At 42.8% G+C, this 24,581-nt stretch overlaps 1 protein-coding gene across 6 annotated transcripts; it reads right to left on the bottom strand.

Annotated features, from left to right (window-relative positions):
• Nucleotides 1-1,321: 1,321 nt before the first annotated feature.
• On the bottom strand, nucleotides 1,322-24,555 carry ZNF529 (zinc finger protein 529). 6 transcript variants are annotated; one of them, XM_037517925.1, is made up of 6 exons: nucleotides 24,476-24,555; nucleotides 14,189-14,278; nucleotides 12,739-12,838; nucleotides 10,524-10,650; nucleotides 5,222-6,580; nucleotides 1,322-1,755 (listed from the first exon to the last, which is right to left on the bottom strand). In XM_037517925.1, exons 2-6 carry the CDS (start codon nucleotides 14,200-14,202, stop codon nucleotides 1,718-1,720), a joined length of 1,638 nt encoding a protein of 545 aa, XP_037373822.1. In that variant the 5' UTR covers nucleotides 14,203-14,278; nucleotides 24,476-24,555; the 3' UTR covers nucleotides 1,322-1,717. The 6 variants fall into 6 exon arrangements, with proteins under 6 accessions (XP_037373822.1, XP_054553086.1, XP_054553085.1 ...); XM_054697111.1 differs by having other exon boundaries at nucleotides 5,642-6,580; XM_054697110.1 differs by having other exon boundaries at nucleotides 1,713-4,400.
• Nucleotides 24,556-24,581: the final 26 nt, after the last annotated feature.

Raw genomic sequence — 24,581 nt, 5'->3', positions numbered from 1 at the left:
AGTCTGGGCAGGCTGCCAAGGACCCAAACAAATGGTGAGAGGGTTGGAAGGTATGAACAGTGAGGAGGGAGGCTGGTGGGAAACAGGCGCAGCCCCGAGGCTGTTGGCCAGTTAAATGGCAGGGCTTTGGACGGTTGGTGTTATATTAACATCTTACAGAAGCATAGTGCGATGACTAAAACTAGGACCTTAACGTTGATATAATCTCATCAGTTAAACAACACTCTTTATTTGGATGTCGCCAAATTTTCTTGGCTAATGTTCCAAAGATTCAATCCAGAATTATGTGTTTTTTTCCATCAAGTTTCCTTAGTCCTCTCCTATCGTTGAGAGTTTCGCAGTCTCTTCCCTTGCCTTTCATACCTCGAGAGGTAATGAGACTTTGGAGTATTGGATACATTTATAGAGCCGCCTTCGTTTTGGGTTTGCTGCAGTTTTACCTAGTTATTAGATCATGGGTATGTATTTTTTTCTGGTGAGACTACTACCCAAGTGATGTGCCCTTCTAATACATCTCTTTGTGTAGTGTCTTTTTTAAAAGATGTATTTATTTATGCATATAAGAGCTGGGGTACAAGCCAGAGGTGCGGAGGATGAGAGGATTCACCAGAGATAGAGTGAGGGACAGAACAGGCAGATTGACCAAAGTACACTGCTGAGGGGAGCAACGGGAGAGCCAGGAGAGGTCTGCTGCACCATGTGGGTTGCTCCCTAGCCGGGGATGGAACTCAGGCTGCAGTGGCAGGCAATAGCTTGACAGAGCTGAGACTTTAACCCCTGCGCCACCAGGGAGGCTGCCAGTGTCTTATTACTGGTTAGTAGTTGGCTAAGGTGACATATGTGGTATTTTCTCTTTGTAACTAAAAACAGTAAGATAATTCCAATATCCTGTTTTTCTTCAACCTTTTGCCATCAGATTTTAGCATCTATCAGTGGATTTTGTATATAATTGCTGTTGTTATCATGGTGAATTCCTGCTTCTCTCATTCCTTTTACATTTATCAATTAGAATTCTTTACCATTAAATAGAACCAGTGCCTCCCTGGTGGCCTAGGAGTTAAGTCTCAGTGCTAATACCACAAAGCGCTACTACCTATGACAGCCTGAATTCCATCCCTGGCCAGGTTGCTGACGCACATGGCGCAACAGACCTCTCCTGTCTCGCCCGCTGCTCCGCTCAGCAGTGTATTTCAGTAGATCTGCCTGTTCTGCTCCCCACTCTGTCTCTGGTGAATCTTCTCACCCCCATACCTCTGCCCTGCACCCCAATTCTTCTATGCAAAAATAAATAAAATCTTAAAGAAATAGAACCAGATTCCTGTCATTGTAGGTAGCCCACTTAATGATTTCGTGCAGTAATAACAGTATAAGTATGGAATATTCCAGTTGTATGTAGAAAAAAAAAAGCCATGTGGGCTAGGGGAAATGTGGAAAGGATAACCAACAAATGGAAATGGGAAAGGAATGAAGTTTTATCAGCTGGAGCACCAAACAGAAGTAGCAAAACCAACATATTCATGTGCTGCATGACATTTTAGTGAATCACACAACTCCTATACCACAGTGATCTCCTAGTAATGTTGCCATGGTAACACCATAGCATTTTACACCCGTGGTAGCCTCATACATCTTGTGTTTACCACATCTCTTGATAGCATCATTTCCCTGTGTTCTTGATTTTTCTTCTTCCACATGTGCTCTAAATGCACAAAAGCTGCTAATGTTGCCAGTAAGAGGTCACATTGAGCGATTTACCTGGAAACAAATATGATTAAGGAATACAGAGGACAGTCAGTGATGATTACAGCTCCTCAGGCATGTCCCATTCCAGCTATAATCAAGAACAGTGAGGGAGGGCCTTCCTGGTGGCACAAGGAGTTAGGCGTCGGCACTATGAAGCTATCTGTAGCCACTTCAACGCGAATTCAATCCCTGGCCAGGGAGGTGACCCACATGGCGCAGCAGACCTCTCCTGTCTCACCCGTTGATCCCCTCAGCAGTGTATGTCAGTCGATCCGCCTGTTCTGCTTCCCACTCTGTCTCTGGTGAATCCTCCACCCCCTGCACCTCTGGCAATATATACCCCAGATTTTGTATGCATAAATAAATAAAAATGAATCTTAAGGAAAATAGTCTTGTGTAGCTATACAATGTGTTTATAAGCTAAGAGTCACTACACAGGAGTCAGAGTTAATCAAAAAGTTTATATACAGTAAACTAAGGTTAATTTAATATTGAAAAGTATTTTTTCTAAAACAAATTTAGGGTAGCTTAAGATTACAGTGTTTAGAAAGCCTTGAGTAGTGTGTAATGTTCTAGGCCTTCTCTTTCACTCACCAATCACTCTCTGACACTCAACTGCATGCACATTTCTGGTTAGTGTTCTATTTGTAATCTTTTTATTTTTGTTTACTTTTTTAAGATTTTATTTATTTATTCTTGCATAGAACTGGGGTATAGGCCAGAGGTGTGGCGGGGTGAGAGGATTCACCAGAGTCAGAGTGGGGAGCAGAATAGTCAGATCCACTGAAATACACTGCTGAGGGAAGCAGCAGGTGAGACAGGAGAGGTCTGTTGTGCCATGTGGATAGCTCGCTAGCTGGGGATCGAACTCAGGCCATAGCAGTGATAGTGATAAGACTTACCCCTTAGGCAACCAGGGAGGCCCTCCATTTCTAGTCTTAATGTTGTATTCTTATTGTGTCTTTTAAAATGTCTGGATGTTTACATATAGAAATAACATCGTGATACAATCAGTACTTAGTACAGGTTTGTGGCCTAGGCTACAGGAGAGGCTACACCATATGGCTTAGGCGTGTAGCAGGCTATACCTTGTAGGTTTGTGTGAGTACACTCTTGTGACATTCTCACAACAATGAAATAGTCTTAATTACACATTTGTATTCCTATACTTAAGCAACACATTATAGGAGTTAACAATATAATTATGGTTTATTGGAGTAACAGTATATAAAATGACAAGAGTTCATGACAAAGTTCAGGGAAAATTAATATGAGCAAAATGTATCTGCAGTTACAAATAAGGGAGACATAACAAAGAAATGTTATATTAATTAATTTTTCATTTATTCACTAGTGATGCTCAAGAAAGTAAGTGCCAAGATATACTGTTATTTTGTTTGCCTTAATTTCATGGTATAGGAGGTTTAGATAGCTTATTCTAATTTGCATATGCAGGCAAGGAAAAAACTCACAAAGAAGTGGAGGGCTGGTAGTTGTGGAGAAGAAGGAAATTAATTAGTGTTGTTAGTAACTTAAAATAACCACACAGAGGGCCTCCCTGGTGATGAAGGCGCCTGAGCGCCACACTGTGAAGTTGTCCACAGCCTCTGCAGCACAGGTTCGATCCCTGCTGCCCAGGGAGATACCCACATGGCACAGCAGACCTCTCCTGTCTCACCTGCTGATCCCCTCAGCAGTGTATTTTGTCAGTCAGCCTGTTCTGTTCCCCGCTCTATCTCTGGTGAGTCCTCTCACCCTCCCACGCATCTGGCCTGTACCCCAGTTCTTGTATAAATAAATAAATTAAAAAAAAATAACCTCACAGAGTGCCCTTCAAGAGAGAATCAGCAATGTGATCATAGGGTAGCTCAGTGAACAGTGCTAATCTCAATTTCAAAGGTATGAAATAGCAAACATCCTCGTTAAAAGGGTAATAACAAGGACTCAGTCTCTTGCTATGTAAGATAGGAAATATCTGCCAATAACATGTTTTGAGTAACTGCTAAGTTAAATAAAATACTAACAAGGAATATTTAAAAAAACATAGTTCAGTATACCCAGCAAGAAAATGGCTTCCTTACTACTGTTGTTAGTGTCAAGTTTCTGGGAAAGATGAATTTCAGCAATTAAAATCTAGTGAATAATTCTGACATAAATGTAACATAATAGGTACTTAAGGTAATAGGTACATTTTCTTAAAAAATTATAATAACCAGTGCTTTTTGATCATATTTAGTGTATAACTAGTGTCAATTGTCCTGACTAAGAAAGGGATGATAAAACAGGTAAGGTTTGCAATATTATCTCTGTGACTGTCTCATTTCTTTGTTTTGGAGTCAGGTAAGATTACTAAAATCAAAGGTCTACTGAATATTCAACTGCCAAAACCCAGTAAGTTAACACTTGGAGTATAGAGGAAAATTGTAATAAAAATAGATCTTAAAAAAACCCTGTTGAAGCCATGGTAATATAATAAAAACTTTTATCATAAGTTCACTGATTTGTTTATAATCATTATAATAGTTGTATATTTGTTCCTTTTTTTTTATAAAGAGACTGATAAACTAGAGTAATCCTTTTTATCAAATATTTAAAAGTGCTCTTTCCATTTGGAGCTGGTTACTCCAAATGACTTCTCCATCCTGGCTGGTTACTGCCTAGAGGTGGAAAGATTCATTAAAGGAATTGTAAGAGGTATTTAGGGAAGTTCGTCATGTCAAAACAAAACAGAACTATAAAAAGAAGTAAACCTTTCAATGACCATGGAAAAGAACTTTCATAGCTACCAGTGAAACAAAACAATAGTAAATTAAACAAGAATATACAAACGCCATGCAGGGCTCAAGTCTTTAAAAGTCATGGTATCTACCTAGGAGTTTTAACTCCCTGGAAGAAGATAAACTTATTACATCTATGACAAGAAATGAGAGTGGGAAAGTTGTCTTTGAGTAATATTTTAAATCAGTAAGCCAAAACAAGGAATAGACAAAAGAACATCAAATGTAAGTGTAAGTGTAAGCAAATGATGCTGGATAAGAGAGTCTTATGAAAATAACAATATTCATTAATAATTATTTAGGTTGTTTCTAGAAAAAAGAAAATAACAAATAATAATTAGGGAAACACATTTCCCATGCATTTCAGAAATGAATTAATAGGTATCTTACATAAATGGATAAGAATGTTGATATAAAAAGAAACAGTTGGCGCTATCTAAAGGAGCAGAAAGTATAAGTATCACCTCTGATGGAGCAACTCTACTTCTAGACTGTCCATAAAGTCTGGCAACGGACTTAATGAGAGAGATACTGTATTCCCCTGATTATTTCTTATTAAATGCACCCTTTTTTTCCCCACATAAACTGAAACAAAAGGCCTGTCTATACATACCTTTTGTTCCAAAGACTTCTCACCAATGTAACTTTTTGATATTAAGTAAAGGCATTATCACATTCCTTACATTCATAGGATGTCTTACCTGTATGAATTCTCTGATGTTTTGTAAAGGATGAACTATGTCTAAAGGCCTTCCCACATGACTTGCACTCATAAGGTTTCTCTCCAGTATGAATTCTCTGATGTTCAGTAAGGGCTGAACTGTGTCTAAAGAGCTTCCCACAAACCTTGCATTCGTAGGGTTTCGCACCACTGTGAATTCTCTGGTGTTGAATAAGGGCTGAAGTAAGTCTAAAGAATTTTCCACATACTTTACATTCATAAGGTTTCTGACCACTGTGAATTCTCTGATGTCTTGTAAGTTCACTACCTACTCCAAAAGCTTTCCCACAATCTTTACATTTGTAGGGTTTCTCACCAGTATGAATTCTCTGATGTCTGGTCAGGGATGAACTATTTCTAAAGACCTTTCCACATGCCTTGCATTTGTAAGGTTTCTTACCAGTATGAATTCGCTGATGTCGGGCAAGTTCTCTACAGACTCCGAAAGCCTTTCCACATTCTTTACATTCATAAGGTTTCTCACCAGTATGAATTCTCTGATGTTCAATAAGCTGTGAACTAATTCTAAAGAACTTCTCACACTGTTCACATTTGTATGGTTTCTCACCAGTATGAATTCTGTGATGTTCAGTTAGCTGTGAGTGAAATCTAAAGTCCTTTCCACATTCCATGCATTTGTAAGGTTTCTCATCAGTATGGATTTTCTGATGTCGATTAAGTTGTGCGTGAACTCTAAAGGACTTCCCACAGAAAGTGCATTCATAAGGTTTCTCACCACTGTGAATTCTTTCAAGTGGAGTAGTTTCTTCATTTCTCCTAAAGGTCCTTTTGTACTCCTTATATTTATAGCACTTCCGATCATCATGAATTTTATGGTGTGCTCTAAGGTCTTCATAAAAACTAAATGCATTCCCATATTTCATATACAGACAGGGTTTCACATCAGTATGAATATTTAGTTGTAGGTTATGTGGGTCATCAACTCCAAAGGTTTTCCAACATCTATCACATTCATTGAATTTCTCACCACTGTATATTTTCTCATAGTCATCAAACTTTAAGTCACAGTTCAGGACCTTACTACATCCCTTATACTCACAAGGTTTCTTGCTGTCATGATTTCTCTGATGCATTGTAAGAGACACCTGATTTTTGCAATTGGGTACTTTTTCTGTGGTGGTTTTCTTTTGATGGAAACATGCCATTGCAGATACTTGTACTTCAATCTTGTTTGTGCTTTGCCTGTCATTTCTGCAAATGGTGCTCTCAAGACCAATGAAATCAGTACTTTCTTTTACTTTCTCACACTGAGAACCAATGTTTTCAATAATGCCCTTTCCTACCGATAAAGTCTTTATCTCATACTTGGATTCCAAATCTGAAAAAAGAGGTGAAAAACAATGTTCTTTCTGGTGGCACAAAAATGAGAGTTATAGAATGTAAAGTAGAAAAAATTGAAAATAATTCACAATTTAAGTGAATGATTAAAATTCTGTTAGGAAGTTTGAAGAAAAGTCAGAAGCTCAGAAAATGTAAGTGCATAATGTAAGAATAAGATTCAGTCAGTGGCTGTACCCAGTGCTTATATAAATAAATAAATAAATGTTAAAAAAAAAAAAAAAGATTCAGTCAGTGGGCCTCAGATTTACTTGATCATCTAGTAAGCTTGCTGGAAAGTACTGATGTTTAGAAATGAATCCAGATAAACTACACAGATATGTACATATGTAGAACTGGATAGCACATGCAGTAATACTGCTAATGCAGATCAAAATGTTAGATTGCTGACAATTTTGTCTCTCTGAAACTAAAAGCCCAACTCTTTGCTATGAATAACCAGACCTTATGTTAATCCATTGCCCTCTTTCATCTAAACTTTTTTTCAAGTCCTAAATCAAAATACATTTCCTGTCATTTAGAGCATCCCACACAATGTTTCATCTCCTACACATGGGTTCCTCATGTGTCACCTGCTTTTCATTGTCCAGGTTTAAAAGTTACAACCCTCAGAAAGGATATAGTAGCAGATTCCCTGAGTTCAAATCTATATCTATTCCAGAATCTAGTTTCTTGCCATCATATTCATTTTTTTCAATAGTGCAACAGTTATAGCAAATCTCTGGGCCTTCTGTTCCTCATACCATTGTGATTACACATGTATTCATTTATTTTTAAAGATTTATTTATTTATACAAGAACTGGGGAATAGGCCAGAACTGCAGGGGGTGAGATAACTCATCAGACATAGAGCGGGAAACAGAACAGAATGACCGAAAACACTGCTGAGGGGAGCAGCGGGTGAGACAGGAGAGGTCTGCTGCACCATGTGGGTAGCTCCCTGGCCGGGTGGAAATTGAACCCACGCTGCAGAGGCTGCGGACAGCTTCACAGTGCTGCGCTCAACCCACTGCGCCACCAGGGTGGCCCCACACATGTATTTATAAAAATAGTGTTTATGTCTGTTCTGTAATCACCTTTCCAGTTATACGTACTGTCTCCTGATGTTCATCCCTCCTATGCAGCGTCATGATTTTCTTCAGCCCCACTTCTCCATTACTCTTCTCTCTTGCTGAAACACCAGTCTGTGTTCAAATGTTTTCCTTTTTGCTGTTTCCCAGGAAGATACTCCTTTCCATTTTTCTATCCAAAGCCAGACATTGCTATATATTTTAAGTTTTATTTTTTATTTATGCATACAGGAACTGGGATATAGGTCAGAGGTATGGGGATGAGAGTGAGAGGATTCACCAGAGACAGAGTGAGGAACAGAACAGGCAGACTGACTGAAAGACACTGCTGAGAGGATCAGCAGGGGAGAAAGGCAAGGTCTGCTGCGCCATGTAAGCAGCTCCCTGGCAGGGGATCAAACCTGTGTTGTGGTGGCTGCTAATAGCTTGATTGTGCTGACTTTAACCCCTGCACCACCAGGGAGGCCCCACTATACTTAAAAAAAAAAAAAGTGTCAAAGTATTTACAATTTCAGAATAGGTACACATGCATACTTGGAGATATTGCAAGTTTAGTTCCAGACTACCACCATAAAATTATTATCTCAGTGAAATGAAACACATGAATTTTCTGGCTTCCCGGTGCATATAAAAGTTATGTTTACACCAGAAAGTTGTTTATTCAGTGTGCAATAGCATTACGTCTAATGCTATTACATTAGCATTATGTACATACCTTAAATTAAAAACACTTTACTACTAAAAAATGATCATCATTACGTTTAATGAGTTGCAGTCAAATTACTGATGGAGGGTTCTGTAATAAACAATATCTGCTAAGTGCAACAAGCAGACAAAACAAAACAAAGTATGTTGCATACCATATTTAACACTCATGCAATTCTGAGCAAAGCTTGGAATGAAAAGAAGACTGTGCTACAGAATGGTATAGAAAGGAGATAGACTTGGGTAAGAATGTTAGGTGCTTTCCAACAAAGGATGGGGTGGGCATTAGCTGAAGATAAGCAATCAAATGAGGAAACAGGGGCCTCCCTGTGGTGGAAGGGATTAAGATGCAACCTATGAAGCTCTCTGCAGCCACTGCAGCACGAATTCAATCCCTGGCCAGGGAGATGACCCCCTGGGCACAGCAGACCTCTCCTGTCTCACCCACTGCTCCCCTCAGCAGTGTATTTCAGTACATCTGCCTGTTCTGCTTCCCACTCTGTCTCTGGTGAATCCTCTCACCCCCACACCTCTGTCCTGCATCCCTATTCTTCTATGCAAACATAAATAAATCTTTAAAAAAAAATGAGGGAACAACCTAAGGAAATCCAAAGTGGCTGATAAACAGTGTGGTAAAAGGAAAAAAAAAGAAATTCCCTGTAATTGAATTATGTATACAGAGGTCAAAAAATACAAACATCATTATTTAACTGAAGCAATAAAATCAGAAATGAATTCTAATTATTAGAAAACTTAGAAATGAAGCTCACTAGCAAATAAATGTATAGTCAGTATGAAAATGGCATTGAAATTACAGGTTTTTTTAAAAGGATGATTTTTCAAAAATATTTATTTTCTGCATAGAAGAATTGAGGTGTAGACCAGAAATGCAGGGGGTATGAAGATTCACCAAAGACAGAGTGGGGAGCAGAAAAGGCAGATCTACTGAAATACACTGCTGAGGGGAGCAGTGGGAAAGACAGGAGAGGTCTGCTACACCATGTAGGTATCTCCCTGGCTGGGGATCGAACTTAGGCTGTAGGGGTGATAGCGCTGAGACTCAACCCCTAGGCCACAAGGGAGGCCCCTGAAATTACAGTTTTTAGAGCACAATGGTACTGAAAACATTACATTAAAATCTATGGATCTCAAAAAAATAAATAAATAAATAAATAAATAAAATCTATGGATCTCAACGTTACTCACAGAAGGAATAATTAAGTGCTTATATTAATAAAGGTGAAAGCATGAAAATAACTACACTAAAGAAGAGAAGAGCTAAAAAAAAGTAGATATCTCAAAGGATAGGCTGTACGTATCTTACAAGTCAAATGCAGGTCCCTGGGTGTCAAGGAAGATATGAACTATATGAAGGGACTAAAATCAAGAAGAATGATGGGGCCTGCCTGGTGGTGAAGGTGGTTGAGCACAGCACTGTGAAGCTGTCCGCAGCCTCTGCAGCGCTGGTTCGAGCCTGGCCAGCAGGGGAGATACCCACATGGTGCAGCAGACCTTTCCTGTCTTGCCCGCTGCTCCCCTCAGCAGTATATTTCAGTAGATCTGTCTGTTCTGCTCCCCACTCTGTCTCTGGTGAATCCTCTCACCATCCTGCATATCTTGCCTGTGCCCCATTCTTGTATGCATGAATAAATCTTAAAAAAAAAAAGAAGGGGCCTCCCCAGTGGCGCAGCGGTTGAGCACTGGGTTTTGAAGCTGCCTGCAGCCTCTGCAGCACAGCTTCAATCCTCGGCTGCTCCCCGGCCACTGGAGGAGGGTCCCACATGGCGTGCAGACCTCTCCTGCCGCCCGCTGCTCCCCTCAGCAGTGTACCTCAGTCCTTCTGCCTGCTCTGCTCCCTGCTCTGGCTCTGGTGAATTTTCTCACCCTCCCGCGCTTCTGACTGTACCCAGTGCTTGTATAAATAATAAATAAATAAATAACTTAAAAAAAAAAAAGAAGAAGAATGATGGAAGTGCCACCTGTAGCACAATGTTCAACCCATCCCTTTGGAAAGAGGGAGAAGAGATTTATCTGGTTTACCAAAGATAGCCTTCAATTCAAGTATTAACATCAAGTAACGTCAATGATTTGAGTATTAAGTCACCATCTAGACAGCATATTCTAAATTTTGTGAGGCAGATAATTTACCCAGCGAGACCAAGTTGCTGTAGTTCTCCATCATCACATCCCAGTATAAGTCCCTCTGAGCAGAGTCCAGGTATTCCCATTCCTCTTGAGAGAAGCTGATGACCACATCCCTGAATGTTACCAATTCCTGAAATAGTAAAGCACACATTATAGATGAAATTGAAGATAAAAAAGTTTTTTGTGAAAAACACAAGAAATAGGGGCCTCCCCTGGTGGCGCAGCAGTTGAGCGCTTGGCTGCAAAGCTGCCCGCAGCCTCTGCAGCACCGGTTCTATCCCTGGCCGCCAGTGAGGGTCCGACATGGCGCAACAGACCTCTCCTGCCATGCCCGCTGCTCCCCTCAGCAGTGTATATCGTCAGTCTGCCTGTTCTGTTCCCCACTCTGGCTCTGGTGAATTCTCTCATCCTCCCGCACTTCTGACTGTACCCAGTGCTTGTATAAATAAATAAATAAATCTTTAAAAAAAAAAAAAAAAAAAACAAGAAATAAAGATTTGCATTACAGAAAGAGACTAAATAGTAAACAAGGTCAGGGGTAAAAGCCTATGGAATGGGAATTAAGGAAATTAGTGCTTCCAAACCAGACTAGATGATTTGGTTCAGAGAAGCCTTCTAGTATACTCTGGGATTTCTTTTTTTTTTTTTTTTTAACATTTATTTCTTTATGCATACAAGAGCTAGGGTGCAGGCCAGAGATGCGGTGGGTGAGAGGATTCACCAGAGACAGAGTAGGGAGCAGAACAGATAGATCTACTGAAATACACTGCTGAGGGGAGTGTCAGGGAGCAGCAGAACTCTGTCTCTGTCAGCTGCACCATGTGGGTCACCTCCCTGGCCATGGATCGAACCCATGCTACAATAGCTACAGTAGTTCATAGTGCTGCATCTTAATCCCTTGCCACACCAGGGAGGCCCCTACTCTGGGATTTCTAAATTAGTTAAGCATATCTGGAAATAAAATAATAGTAATGTGTACATACACATTGCACAAATATATCTACCACATGAATTTATCAATGAAAGTGAGTTCTACATTTTGCTCCCCTATACAGGAAATCTAACTCAGAGACTGGATAGAAATATTTTAAAATTTCCTACAGCCCCAAGTTTATTATTGTATTAAGTTTCATAATATCACATTACATAAAAATTGTTAATCATAATTCCATTATTTAGTAAATACTTTTTAATCTACATATTAGTTTACTAGGTGAAAACATAGCCTGAATTATACTTAGACACACTGAATATAATGTCTTCTACAATTCTGACAGGTTATAATAATATGTCACTCACAGATAACAGATCAGTCCACAGCAAATTTTTTTAAATATATATATTTAAATAAATTTCTTTATACAAGGGTACAGGCCAGATGCGCAGGAGGGTGAGAGGATTCACCAGAGACAGAGCGGGGAACAGAACAGGCAGACTGACGAAATACACTGCTGAGGGGAGCAGCAGCGGGTGTGACAGGAGAGGTCTGCCATGCCATGTGGGACCCTTACCAGCCAGGATTGAACCTGTGCTGCAGAGGCAGTGGACAGCTTCACAGCACTGCGCCTGCGCCACCAGAGGAGGCCCCAACAGCAAATTTGATCTACCTAGAAACTCATGTTTGCTCAGGAAAAGTACTTTGCCTATATGTCATCAAATGACCCATCTGTTCTTTTTCTCTATCCAAGAATGTAAAAAGGATGGTAAACATCTCTATTCAGGTTATATCGCTGTTACAGAGTTGTTCTTGACTAAACACTGAGCACATGCATATTGAACATTACCTAGAAACGAGACAGGCAGAGAGTGTGTGCAGTTTGGTTCGCACCCTCTGGAAAGTGAAAAACTGCAGAAGTTTGACCAGCTTTTTGGCAGGAATATTCAGAGAAAGGAGATGTTCACAAAGGACACAGAACTAGCAACTCATGGGCCTCCCTGGTGGTGCAAAGAGTTAAGATGCAACCTATGAAGCTATCCACAGTCATTGCAGCACGAGTTCAACCCCTGGCCAGGGAGCTACCCCCATGGTGCAGCAGACCTCTCCTGACTTGCCCGTTGCTCCCCTCAGCAGTGTATTTCAGTCAACCCGCCTGTTCTGTTCCCCGCTCTGTATCTGGTGAATCCTCTCACCCCCCACATCTCTGTCCTGTACCCCAGTTCTTGTATGCATAAATAAATAAGTCTTAAAAAAAAAACAACAACAAAACAAGCAACTCACGTGGCCCATGGTTAGATCTGCGAGGAATCGGTCTGCAAATTCTGCTGGCATAGCAGGAGTTGCTCCACAGACACACTCCCAAGTGAAACTGGTGAGAATTCTATATAGGAAACAAAAACAGCCATTTTAAGGTCCCCCATGAACATGCCTGCTGCCCCCATACAGCAAATGAACATAGAGCATGTAACAGATGAAGAACAGACAGCAAATGAAGAAATACTGCGCAAGAACATCTAAAACTCGCTAAGAACTATGAATCAAACCTTCTCCTTGTTATTGCCCATCCCATACTGGTAAGAAAAAGACTCCATTCCAAACTAGTAACCAAGGACAGAGGCTTCCACACCACTACTCAGCCCCTGTTCCCAGTCAGATGGCTGCATTCCTGGCTGTTTACATTTCCAGGGAATAAGTATCTCCCCTCCTGCTGCCAGCTACCTGTTGCGTGGCTAAATTGAGTGAAAGGAGGGAGGGTTTTCACACAAAATGCAGGCTGGATATTAGGTGTGGCACTGCTCAGAACCCCAGGCACCCCATTATCTTTGCCTTAGCTGGGGTGGCAGGTGTTCCATGCTTGGAAAGGCAGGCTACGGATTCCCTCAGCTGCAGTACCATGCCATGACCATACGATGGAGAAAGTTTTTTTTTTAAGATTTATTTTTATTTTTATTTTTTTTAAATTTATTTATTTTATTTGTTTGTTTTGTTCATACATGCACTGGGTACAGTCAGAAGCGCGGGAGGGTGAGAGAATTCACCAGAGCCAGAGTGGGGAGCAGAGCAGGCAGGAGGACCGAAGTACACTGCTGAGGGGAGCAGCGGGCGGCAGGAGAGGTCTGCGCGCCATGTGGGATCCTCCTCCGGTGGCCGGGGAGCAGCCGGGGATCGAACTGGCGCCGCAGAGGCCGCAGGCAGCTTCGCAACCCAGCGCTCAACCGCTGTGCCACCGGGGAGGCCCTAAGATTTATTTTTATATAACAACTGGGTTACAGGCCAGAGGCACGGGAGTGTGAGAGGATTCACCAGAGACAGAGTGGGGAGCAGAAAAGGCAGACTGACCGAAAACACTGCTGAGGGGAGCAGCGGGCGAGATAGGAAAGGTCTGCTGCGCCATGTGGGTAGCTCCCTGGCCAGGCGGCCACTGCAGAGGCTGCTGATGGCTTCACAGCACTGTGCTCAATGGGGGCCACCTGGGAGGCCCTCCCTATCATTCTTTGGGACGAAAGAGCACATAGGGAAATTGAGTGATTCACCCAATAGTGGATTAAGGGTATTTGGAAGAGGCAGAGAAGGAAATAAAGCAGGTCCACTGCTTGGTCCCATTACTAACTAGGAAGGAAAGGGCTAGGCACCAGGTAAATGCACAAGTCACAGTTAGGTGAGGCAATTTAGGAGAAGGAAAGCAAATAGTCTCTGCTCTGTGACAGAGCAAAAAGTCAAGTGAACTGACCTTGAATGGGCCATTAAGCAGCAATGCGCTCCTCCACTTCAGAGGCCTTTTCTGGCATAACTGCAGGACCAACAAGGGACTTAGGAGAACCTGGACGGGTTAAATACAAACACACGACGCACTATCAGACGTGGCCCGCCACCCACCTCAAATACGTTCAGATGAACTTAAGAGGAGAAACTAGAATATTACCGACTTTTATAGTGTCAGGCAAAAGTTCAACATCACCTATGCCCAGAGATGGAAAGGTTACCGCAGTTTTAAGGGACCACGTTCAGGGTCGTTCTGAAAAGTGTAAGCAGCCTCCGAAGCGCAGGGCAGGGTGGTTCACCCAGGTAGGAAGCCACACGGGTGCCTTGCCCCGTGTCCTCTCGGAAGCTTGTCTTGAGGGTAAGCGCACGCCTAAATTCCACATCTCATGACTTAAGATGTATTTTTCCTCTGGAACTGTCACTATATGGCTAAAATTAATGACTGATGAGCATTTCTCTGTCGCTAGATCGAACTGAACTGGCTACAAGAAGTAAAAATGGGAGAATCCAAGGGAAACAAGCTCCAAAAAAAAAAAAGCAAACCAACCTATAGAACCTACAGTTGGACCTTGGGTGGGCAACTCACTCCACCAGGGTCTGTGCTAAGCTTTAGGCTGGGCGTGGGGAGAGAGTGCCCAGATGTGAAGGCAGGAGGGGAGGGGTGGGGGGAGTGGGGGAGGTTGGGGGGTTGGGTGGGTGTCCCCAGTTACACAGGCATGGAGTCCTGGACACATAATCACAGGGGAGACATTAACTACATGTGACCACACACACACACACACCCGTACGCGTGTGCATCAGACACTCCACCTGCCACCCCGCTCACCCTGCCAGTCTCAGCAGAGCGGTCGCGGTGTCGGACGCGCCTCTTTACTAGGGCCACCCAGGGGCGGCCCCACCCGCAGGCCCAGGAGCCCCATCAGACACCAGCCCGGGCGCCCCAGGCCCGCCACACTCACTGCCTCCGTCCGGGTCTCCCGCAGACACAGACGCGCGGGAACGAGCGCCGCCCGTCGCGACAGGCTGCAGGCGCCGGCTTCCCGGGGGGGCTCCTCTCCGCGCGCCCCAGCCCGGCCGGGGCGGCTCCACTCAGCAGGCGGACACCCCCAGAACCCCGGCCGCAGAGGCGGGGGGGACCGAAGGTCGCAGCGAACGCGCGCTCCCCGGCCCTGTGGGAAACGCAGTCCCGCGCCCAGACCCCCCACCAGGCAGCGGAGCCCGCGGGGTGCGCGCGCCGAGACGCGCCCGGGAATTTTCCAGGACGCGCAGGTCGCGCGCTCGGCTCGCGGAGGGTCGCGGCGGTGCGCGGGGGCAGGGCTGGGGGCCGCTGGGGAGGAGCCCAGCCCGGCGAGGGGGAGTCGGAAACGCCGGAGAGGGGGGCAGAAAAGGGAACCGGAAGCCCCCCGGAGCCGGCCGCCCAGGGAAAGGCTGGACGCCGGCTTCGGGGAGGACGCGCTGCGAAGCGGAAGCCCCACCGGGCTCCGGGCCGGAGGAGGGAAGAGGGAATTGGGGAGCCTGCCGGGGAGGGAGGGATGCGGGCCACGACGAGCTGAAGCTGGTACCGTAGCTCTGGGCGGAGGCGACGACTTGCCTCCGAGGGTGCTCGTCTCTCCAGCCTGCACGTGGGACACTCCAGGGTCACGGTCGTGGCCGGAGGGTGATGCATTTTGTTTTTGCTGTTGAGTTTATCAGTTTTGCTCCCTGGCAAAGCCCCAGCATCCGCAGCGGCATCTGGCACGCGGCACTTGGCACAAGTGTGTGTCCCTTCCCTGGTGGATCAGAGCCAGCCCCGGTTCTGATGTGTGTCCCCAAAATTTAGTTTAGTGTTTCTACAATTCCACGCCTCCTTCAGCTCATCAGTGTTGTGTAGTGCCACCCACTATACCCAAATCTGACAGTCAAGTTCCAACAACCGTGTAATGACTCTGTTATTGTAGTGCTAGTTAGCAATAGTGTTAAAACTTGAGGGCCTCCCCTGGTGGCGCAGGCAGTTGAGCGAGCAGAACAATGCACTGTGAACTGTGAAGCTGTTCTCAGCTCCTGCAGCGCGGGTTCGATCCCAGCCAGCTGGGGAGAAACCCACATGGCGCAGCAGACCTCTCCTGTCTAGCCTGCTGCTCCCCTCAGCAGTGTGCTTCGGTCCTTCTGCCTGTTCTGCTCCCCACTCTGTCTCTGGTGAATCCTCTCACCCTCCCGCGCTTCTGACTCTACCCAGTCTTGTATAAATAAATAAATAAATAAATCTTAAAAAAAATTTAAAAAAAAAAGAAAGAAATGGAAGAAACTAGATGTTTCTTTATTCTGACTCAGGAAAACAAGAGGCATTAGCACAGAAAGGTGAAAAGATATAATATCTTGCTAGACCATTTTCTAGTCCTAACCAATTTACAAAATGATACCTCTTTTGGTAATTCAAAACCCTTTAAAACTGGTTCATTCCTAACTCTATATCAACTGGTGTTAGAGTGTATTAAAAATATAAGGATACCCAGGTTTCATACCTAGAATTTTAATTGCTTTTGAATAGGACTCGATCTCAACATTTTAAAAAACTTTTATAAGGACTTTGTAATAACATATTTAGTTTTTGAAACAAACTTACGGCTTTTTATCTTTATACCCTGTTTAAATTTTACAGATGAGGAAACAAAGACAGAGCAAAGTTGAGCAATTTGCCTAAGATGCTGCTATGCAGCTATCTGCAGCCACTGCAGCACGAGTTCGATCCCCGGCTGGCAAGGGAGCAACCCAAATGGCGCAGCAGACCTCTCCTGTCTCACCCGCTGCTCCCCTCAGCAGTGTACTACAGTCAGTCTGCCTGTTCTGTTCCCCAGTCTGTCTCTGGTGAATCCTCTCATCCCTCACATCTCTGGCCTGTACCCCAGCTCCTGTATACATAAATAAACATTCAAAAAAAATAATTTGTCATATTCAAAGGAAAAGAATATTCTGCAATCAGAAACTAAGAGCTGAATCAAAACAGTAATGTAACCTGGAGGTGAAACCTTAGACACCCCAAGATTTTCTGATCCCATATTTAATGCTTAAGAGGCCTGGGGTTTTAATAATCATACAGGAATAGGGGATGAAGATCTAGAACTAAGACTTAGCTTAGTTCCTATAAAATATGTCTAGAAAAATGCTACTCACTGGACTAAAGAGATGAGAAACGGGGTTTCTTTGGCCCATTGGGTGGGTGTGGGGAGCTCACCCTTGAGATGTGCAAACACTCAGCCTTCACCTAGAAATATGGGACATAAACAATCAATCTTATATATGATGCAGGATATCTAAACTAAGAAATTAAAAACTGGCCCAGAAAAAATATATGCACAAGTATAAGCAAGTTGGCATGGCTATATTAAATATCAGGCAATAGAGCTCAAGATAATCAATCAACATGATTTCACTGATGTTATAGATTCCACATGCCATAACTGAACAGTTAGATTCATTTTATGTACATGGACGTTCTCCAAGGTAGACTGTGTGCTGGTCATTAAATAAGTCTCAATAAATTTCAAAACACTGAAATAATATAGAATATATTATCTAATCACAAGGGACAAAAGTTAGAAGCCAGTAACATTTAGAAATCTAATTAGAACAATCAGAAAATCCCCCAACACATGGAAATTAAACAACATACCTCCAGATAACCCATGGGTCAAAGTACAAATCATAAGGGGGATTGGAAAATGCTCTAAACTAAATGGAAATAATACAGGAGAAAATCTGACAGATGCAACTAAAAGTGTTTATTTTAATTTTTATTTTATATATTTTTACATCATTCTTCAATTTTGTACAATGTATGCATTTTCATCTTGGTTAGAGTTCCCGTGAAATTCCCACCACTCATTCACCAGTGAACCATCACCATGGTCCCTTGTGCTCTTCCCACCCTTGTTTTGATCCTACTCCCTTCTCCCTCCCTGCAGAATGTCTCTGGTTTATAGCTGCCTGTTGATTTTGATTTTTACTTTGTTATAATTAGTTTTTTTCCCTGATCCTTTATTTGGTTCCTCTACATTCCTGATATAAGTGAGACCATACAGTATTTTTCTTTTTCTTTCTGGCTTGTTTCACTGAGCATGATCCCTTCCAGCTCCATCCATGTTGCTGCAAATGACATGAGTTTGTCTTTTTTGATTGCTGAATATTATTCTATTGTGTGTATGCACCACATCTTCTTGATCCAGTCATCTATTTTGGGGCATTTGGGTTGTTTCCATAGCTTACCTATTGTAAATAGTGTGCAGCTAAAAGTATTCAGAGAGATGTTAAATATATATATATATATATATATATTAAAAACATGAAACTCACAGCAGCATTATTTACAATAATCAAAAGGTATAAGCAATGCAAATGTCTATGAATGGATAAGCAAAATGTGGTGTATACATACAATGGAATATTATTCAGCTTTAAAAAGGAAAAAATTCTCACACATGCTACAATATGGATAAACTTTGAAGACATAAAGCTATGTGAAACAAAAATACTGTAAAATTCCACTTATATGGAATTTCTAGAGTAATCAGGCTCATAAAAATAAAATAGGATGGTGGATGCCAGGGCCTAGGAAGGAAAATCTCATGAGGACAGTCACCAATATTACCATCTATTATCTTGCATATTATTATAGTTAATATACCTGGGTATTTTTTTTCCCATCAGATAAAATTCTAACTTTTTTCCCATATGGACCCCAGCAGAATTTATTGAGAAATCCACATTTTCCTACTGATAACCAAAACCAGCTTTCTTATATACCAGTTGTATATATTTAGGGTCCTTTATGTGCCTCGTGTTGTTTCTTTGGTCTAAACTTTGAATAACATTACTCTTTCCTTGTTTATTTGTCTGTGATACAGGATGTATGCAGGGTGATATCAAATCTTCTAGACTTTTATTTTTGAGGTTGCCTTTCTTCTGGATTCTTCTGCTTCCATACATCTAGTAAAGCTATATAACAAAACTCAGTTCATTTTTACTGGTTTACATTGAATCTGTAAATTAACATATTTATAATGTGATTTTTAAAAATAGTTTAATATGTTTTAATACTCAACTTCAGAAACAGCACAGAAGACAGACAACACTATGTAGGACAACTCAGAAAATTATAGTGAATGGATGGAATCTACTGTATGAGAACAATGCTACAAACACCATTTAGTTGAGATCAGTAAGAAATTTACCTCTTTTATTATTTTTTTATTTTATATAATTCTTACATAGTTTTCATTTTTGCACAATGTATACATTTTCATTTTGGTTATTTTACCTCTTTTTAGAAAGTCCAAATGCAGGAATTGTCCATAAAAAACTTGACAGGTTTATTTATAATAAAGTTGAACTGCTGAAGCTTAGTCACAGAAACATTTCGACTTGATTAATGCTTTATATCCCCACATTTTTATTAAAAATTCCCATACAAATAGAAATGTAAAAACCACCAATACCTGATTTTTCCCTATTTTTCCTCTTGTGATCATATACATAGGTAGCTTTTGATACCATGGGAAAAAAGTAAAAGGAAGATTTCTCTTTTTTTGAGAAGGAAATGTGTCTCATCATAGTGGACTCTTAAGTCATTCTCCATACATGCAGCATGCTAGCTACATGTCTTTTAGCATCATTGTAACATATTTGGCATGGACAGCATACAGATTGCTGTCTTAAAATAGACCAACCAGTCCTTATTTGTCTCCTGCCAAGCATCAATAGCTGAGGTCTGGATGTACAGATCTATTTTGAAGTCTTAAGCAATTTCTCCCACCAGACACTGGAAAGGAAGTTTGGGAATCAGTTCAGAGGACTTCCCATAACATTTCATGGCTGCCACCTTACAGGGCCTGTAGTGGTGGTTTCTTCACAGCCCCCCCAATAGAGGGCACACTCTTGCAAGGACCTTTGTAGTCAGTAACTCCCTAGGTGCTTTACCACCAGTCCGCCTGCTGGCAATTGCTTTGTAGGAGACATGGTATAAATTTCTTTACCTACCTCCATCCCATGGCACATATTGCCAAGAAATAGAAGTTTCCACTTTACTGAAAGTGGAAAAATAGAAGTTTCCACTTTCCCAAAAGAAGGGGGAAAGTCTCTTTCTAAAAATTTCCTCCGTTTTTGAAATGGGGAAGTAGCAGAGGAAATGTGGTGGTTGACCAGATAAGAGAGACAAGATTGTGAAGCTTAGCAGTAATTGTTGGGAGGCGGTAAAAAGCAAGTTACCCTAGAGTGGGAAGCTGCAGTGATTTCTACCCCATTCCTGCTCCAAAGCTGTACAATGTGTTTCAATAGCTATTTTGTATATTTTTTAAAGTTTAATTTATTTATGCATACAAGAGCTGGGGTGCAGGCCAGAGGTGTAGGAGGCTGAGAGGACTCACCAGAGACAGAGTGGGGAGCAGAACAGGCAGATCTACTGAAATGCACTGCTAAGGAGAGCAGCGGGCAAGACAGGAGAGGTCAGCTGTGCCATGTAGGTAGCTCCCTAGCTGGGGATTGAACTCATGCTGCAGAGTCTGCAGATAGCTTGATAGTGCTGAGACTTAACCCCGAGGGCCACCAAGGAGGCCCTGTTTTGCATTAAATCTTATCACATTTTATTGACATTTTTAGAAATTTTTGTTGAATTTAATACTAGGTATTCTATATTATTCTTTTTTTTTTTTTTTTTTTTTTTTATAGAGGCATGCTTTTATTTATTTGTTTGCTGGTTTGTTTGTTTGTTTTGTTTATGCATGCACTGGGTACAGTCAGAAGCGCGGGAGGGCGAGAGAATTCACCAGAGCCAGAGCGGGGAGCAGAGCAGGCAGAAGGACCGAAGTACACTGCTGAGGGGAGCAGCGGGCGGCAGGAGAGGTCTGCGCGCCATGTGGGACCCTCCTCTGGTGGCCGGGGAGCAGCCGGGGATCGAGCCGGCGCCGCAGAGGCCGCGCGCAGCTTCGCAACCCAGCGCTCAACCGCTGCGCCACCGGGGAGGCCCCTATTCTATATTATTCTAACCTACTTAATGAATATTTTCAATCATGCAGAAATGTAAAATTACATGAATGACATCTAAATGCCACTTGATTTAACAAATTTTGTTCTCATCTGACATATTTGATTGATAGGTGTGTGATTATGCTGCTTTTGAGAGAAAAACATGTGACTTCATTCTTAAGAACTTCATCTTCTATGAATAAAGACACTGTCATAGCCCTTCCTTAAATGATCATACTTTATTATTAATAGTTACCTATCATCACCTACTATCTTTCCCCTATTCACATTTCTCCAATTAACCCCCAAACAGTCCACTCCTATATCTATCCTCGAGAGAAGTAAAAACATAGGTCCAAAGACTTGTACACAATTGTTCACAGCAGTTTTATTTATATTAGCAAGAAACTGGATACAACCCAAATGCTCATCAAATAGTAAATAAACAAATTGTGGCATTACTTTTACATGGAATACTATTCAGTAGCAAGGACTAACCAAATGACACATCAAACAACATGGATACATTTCAAAATAACTTTGTAGAGTAAAAGCTTCTTTTACTTATTTCATATATGAAATAAAGATACATACTATATGAATTCATTGATATAAAATTCTAGAAAAATACAAAATATTCGATAGTGACAGAAAGCAGATTGGTACTGGGGAAAAGACCCAGCGAGAGGGGCAGGAGGATGGGATTCTACAGGGCACAAGACATGTTTGGCAGTGATGGGTCTGTTCACTATCCCGGCTGTAGCAATGATGTCACAGGTGAACTGAATTGTACAATTATGTGTACAACAGACTATGGTGGCATTTCACAGGTGAGGTGGTGGTGGGAGCTTTATGGAGATGACACATGATTGGAGAAATCAAATATTGTACAAAAATCGGGCCTCCGTGGTGGCGCAATGGGTTGAGCGCAGCGCTGTGAAGCTGTCTGCGCCACAGGTTCGATTCCCCCACTAGCCAGGGAGATTCCCACATGGCACAGCAGACCTCTCCTGTCTCACCCACTGCTCCCCTAAGCAGTGTTTTCTGTCTTCTGCCTGTTCTGCTCCCTGCTCTGTCTCTGGTATATTCTCTCACCCTCCCATGCTCTGGTCTGTACCCCAGTGCTTGTATAGATAAATAAATCTTAAAAAAAAAAAAAAGTTTAATAAAAATAGTAACTATTACATGCAATTTATTGTACACAAATTTACCTCAATAAAATATTTTAAAGGGCCTCCCCGGTGGCGCAGCGGTTGAGCGCTGGATTGTGAAGCTCCCCGGGGCCTCTGCGGCGCTGGTTCGATCCCCAGCTGCTCCCCGGCCACCGGAGGAGGGTCCCACATGGCGTGCAGACCTCGCCTGCCGCCCGCTGCTCCCCTCAGCAGTGTACTTCCGTCCTTCTGCCTGCTCTGCTCCCCGCTCTGGCTCTGGTGAATTCTCTCACCCTCCCGCGCTTCTGACTGTACCCAGTGCATGTATAAACAAATAAACAAACAAATAAATAAAAAAAAAAAACCGTGCCTCTTTAAAAAAAAAATTTTTTAAACTTTTCAGTAATTCTTGAGTTGAAATGGAAATACATAGTGAACTTCCATACTGAAATACCTAATGAACATTTTTATTATCCATTAGCTAACTATTCCAACAATAATCCTGCACCAAAGTCTTAATTTCAGCGCACTGCTCGCTCTGCAGGTTGACTATGACTCAGCTGGCCTAAGCTGTGGCTTGGGTCTCTGGGTTTAGATATGTTTAATGTGTCTCATTTTCTTCTGAATGCTCATCCCCTTCTGAAAGCTAATTTCCCAGAGCCAATTCTTTTCACAGACTGGCGTGAGTACCAGAACTCAGCCAAGCCACACAATGACATGTAAGGTCACTACTCATATGTCCACTAACTGGTGCAAACCTTGATGTCTTTTAATAGCAACATCTGATGAACCCCATAACAGGGTCTTCACAGCTTCTGAGTGGGCCGTGACCATGTTGAAGACATAGCTCTCTGGTGTAGCCTGTGTAGTGTGGTCCTGTGTAGTGACACCATCCAGGACTTTGTGGAATGGAAACCCAGACAACTTTTCCACAACAGCAGCTCTCCCCTGGAGCTGCTGTCCTTCCCAGGTAAGGCATGATGCATCACCGTAAATTCTGCCTCGATTCTGTCTTAGTTTCTGTGGTTATCAAATAATTGGTAGTAATGTTGAATGAAGTGGTATTCCATCTACTCCCTAGTTGCCTTGTCTCTCATTCTACAGGGTCACCAGGCTTTTGCTGAGACCAAAGAGACTGGCAGATTGTGGTGGCAGCGGCAACAACACAATACAGTCCTTTTTTTTTTTTTCCTTTTTCATATTAATATAGTGACAGCAAATTTCTTTTGGTTAATATATGTATTTTGTTTCCTTCATACTTTTACTTTCAACTTTTCTGTGTCATTATGTGTGTCAGCTGTTGGTTGATTTTGTGCTTTTCATCCAATCTGGCACAGTCTTTTTATTGGAGTCTTTAGTCCATTTTTTGTTCAGTTTAATTACAATGTTGGGTTTATCAATATTTAGTTCTGTGTTTCTTTGTTCTTTCATTTTTTTTTAAAGATTTATTTATTTATGCATACAAGAGCTGGGGGGTACAGGCCAAAGGTGGGGCGGGGTGTGTGTGTGTGTGTGTGTGTACTCACCAGAGACAGAGTGGGTAACAGAACAGGCAGAGTGACTGAAATACACTGCCGAGGGGAGCAGTGGGAGACACAGGAGAGGTCTGCTGCGCCATGTGGGTAGCTCCCTGGCCGGCCAGGGATGGAATCTGTGCTGCCGAGGCTGTGAATTGCCTCATAGTGTTGTGTTTAACCCCTTGCGCCACCAGGGAGGCCCGAAACTCTACCCTTTAAAGTTAAAAAAAAAATTGAAAAGCTATGCTAGACCAATTTTGTCAATTTCAGGTGGGTCACAAGCGGGCTGTCACCGGATCCATCGCCGTCTGACACACACGGTCCTACAAAAGGCGCCGCGCCAAATCACAACCCCAGAGCCCAGTGGGAACCGGTCAGGGGCTCCCCAGCGCACACACCGCAGCCGAGAGAGAGAGAGACAGACAGACAGACAGACACACACACACACTCACACACCCTCTGGTATCGCCGAGGTTAACACTCACAGACGCCGCCTCGCGCCCGCGCCCGGCCCGGGCCCCTCCCAGGCGACACCCCGGCCCCCGCCCGCCGAGCGCCTCCCGCACCCGGGCCAGCACCGCCTCCACTCACCACATAGAGAGCGGCGGCCGCGAGGCTGGGGGAAAATGAGCCAGAAGACGACGTTCGTTGGGCGCCCCAGGGCCTGTGAGACGCGGCCGCCCGCGGGGGCGCAGCC

Source organism: Talpa occidentalis, unplaced genomic scaffold (assembly GCF_014898055.3).
Source record: "Talpa occidentalis isolate TD23 unplaced genomic scaffold, MPIMG_talOcc4v2.1 talOcc4.17, whole genome shotgun sequence".
In the NCBI taxonomy this organism is placed as follows: Eukaryota; Metazoa; Chordata; class Mammalia; order Eulipotyphla; family Talpidae; genus Talpa; species Talpa occidentalis.
The sequence above is the reverse complement of the archived record's forward strand: the minus strand, read 5'-3'. Positions and strand labels throughout refer to the sequence as shown.

What these genes read in the sequence shown, in the direction of transcription:
- ZNF529 (XM_037517923.2), bottom strand. An exon ending in CAGATCTAACCATGGGCCAC is followed by an intron (nt 10,651 to 12,738) that starts GTGAGTTGCTTG and finishes TTACTATTTCAG; the next exon opens with GAATTGGTAACATTCAGGGA. An exon ending in CAGCAACTTGGTCTCGCTGG is followed by an intron (nt 6,581 to 10,523) that starts GTAAATTATCTG and finishes CTCTTTTTTCAG; the next exon opens with ATTTGGAATCCAAGTATGAG.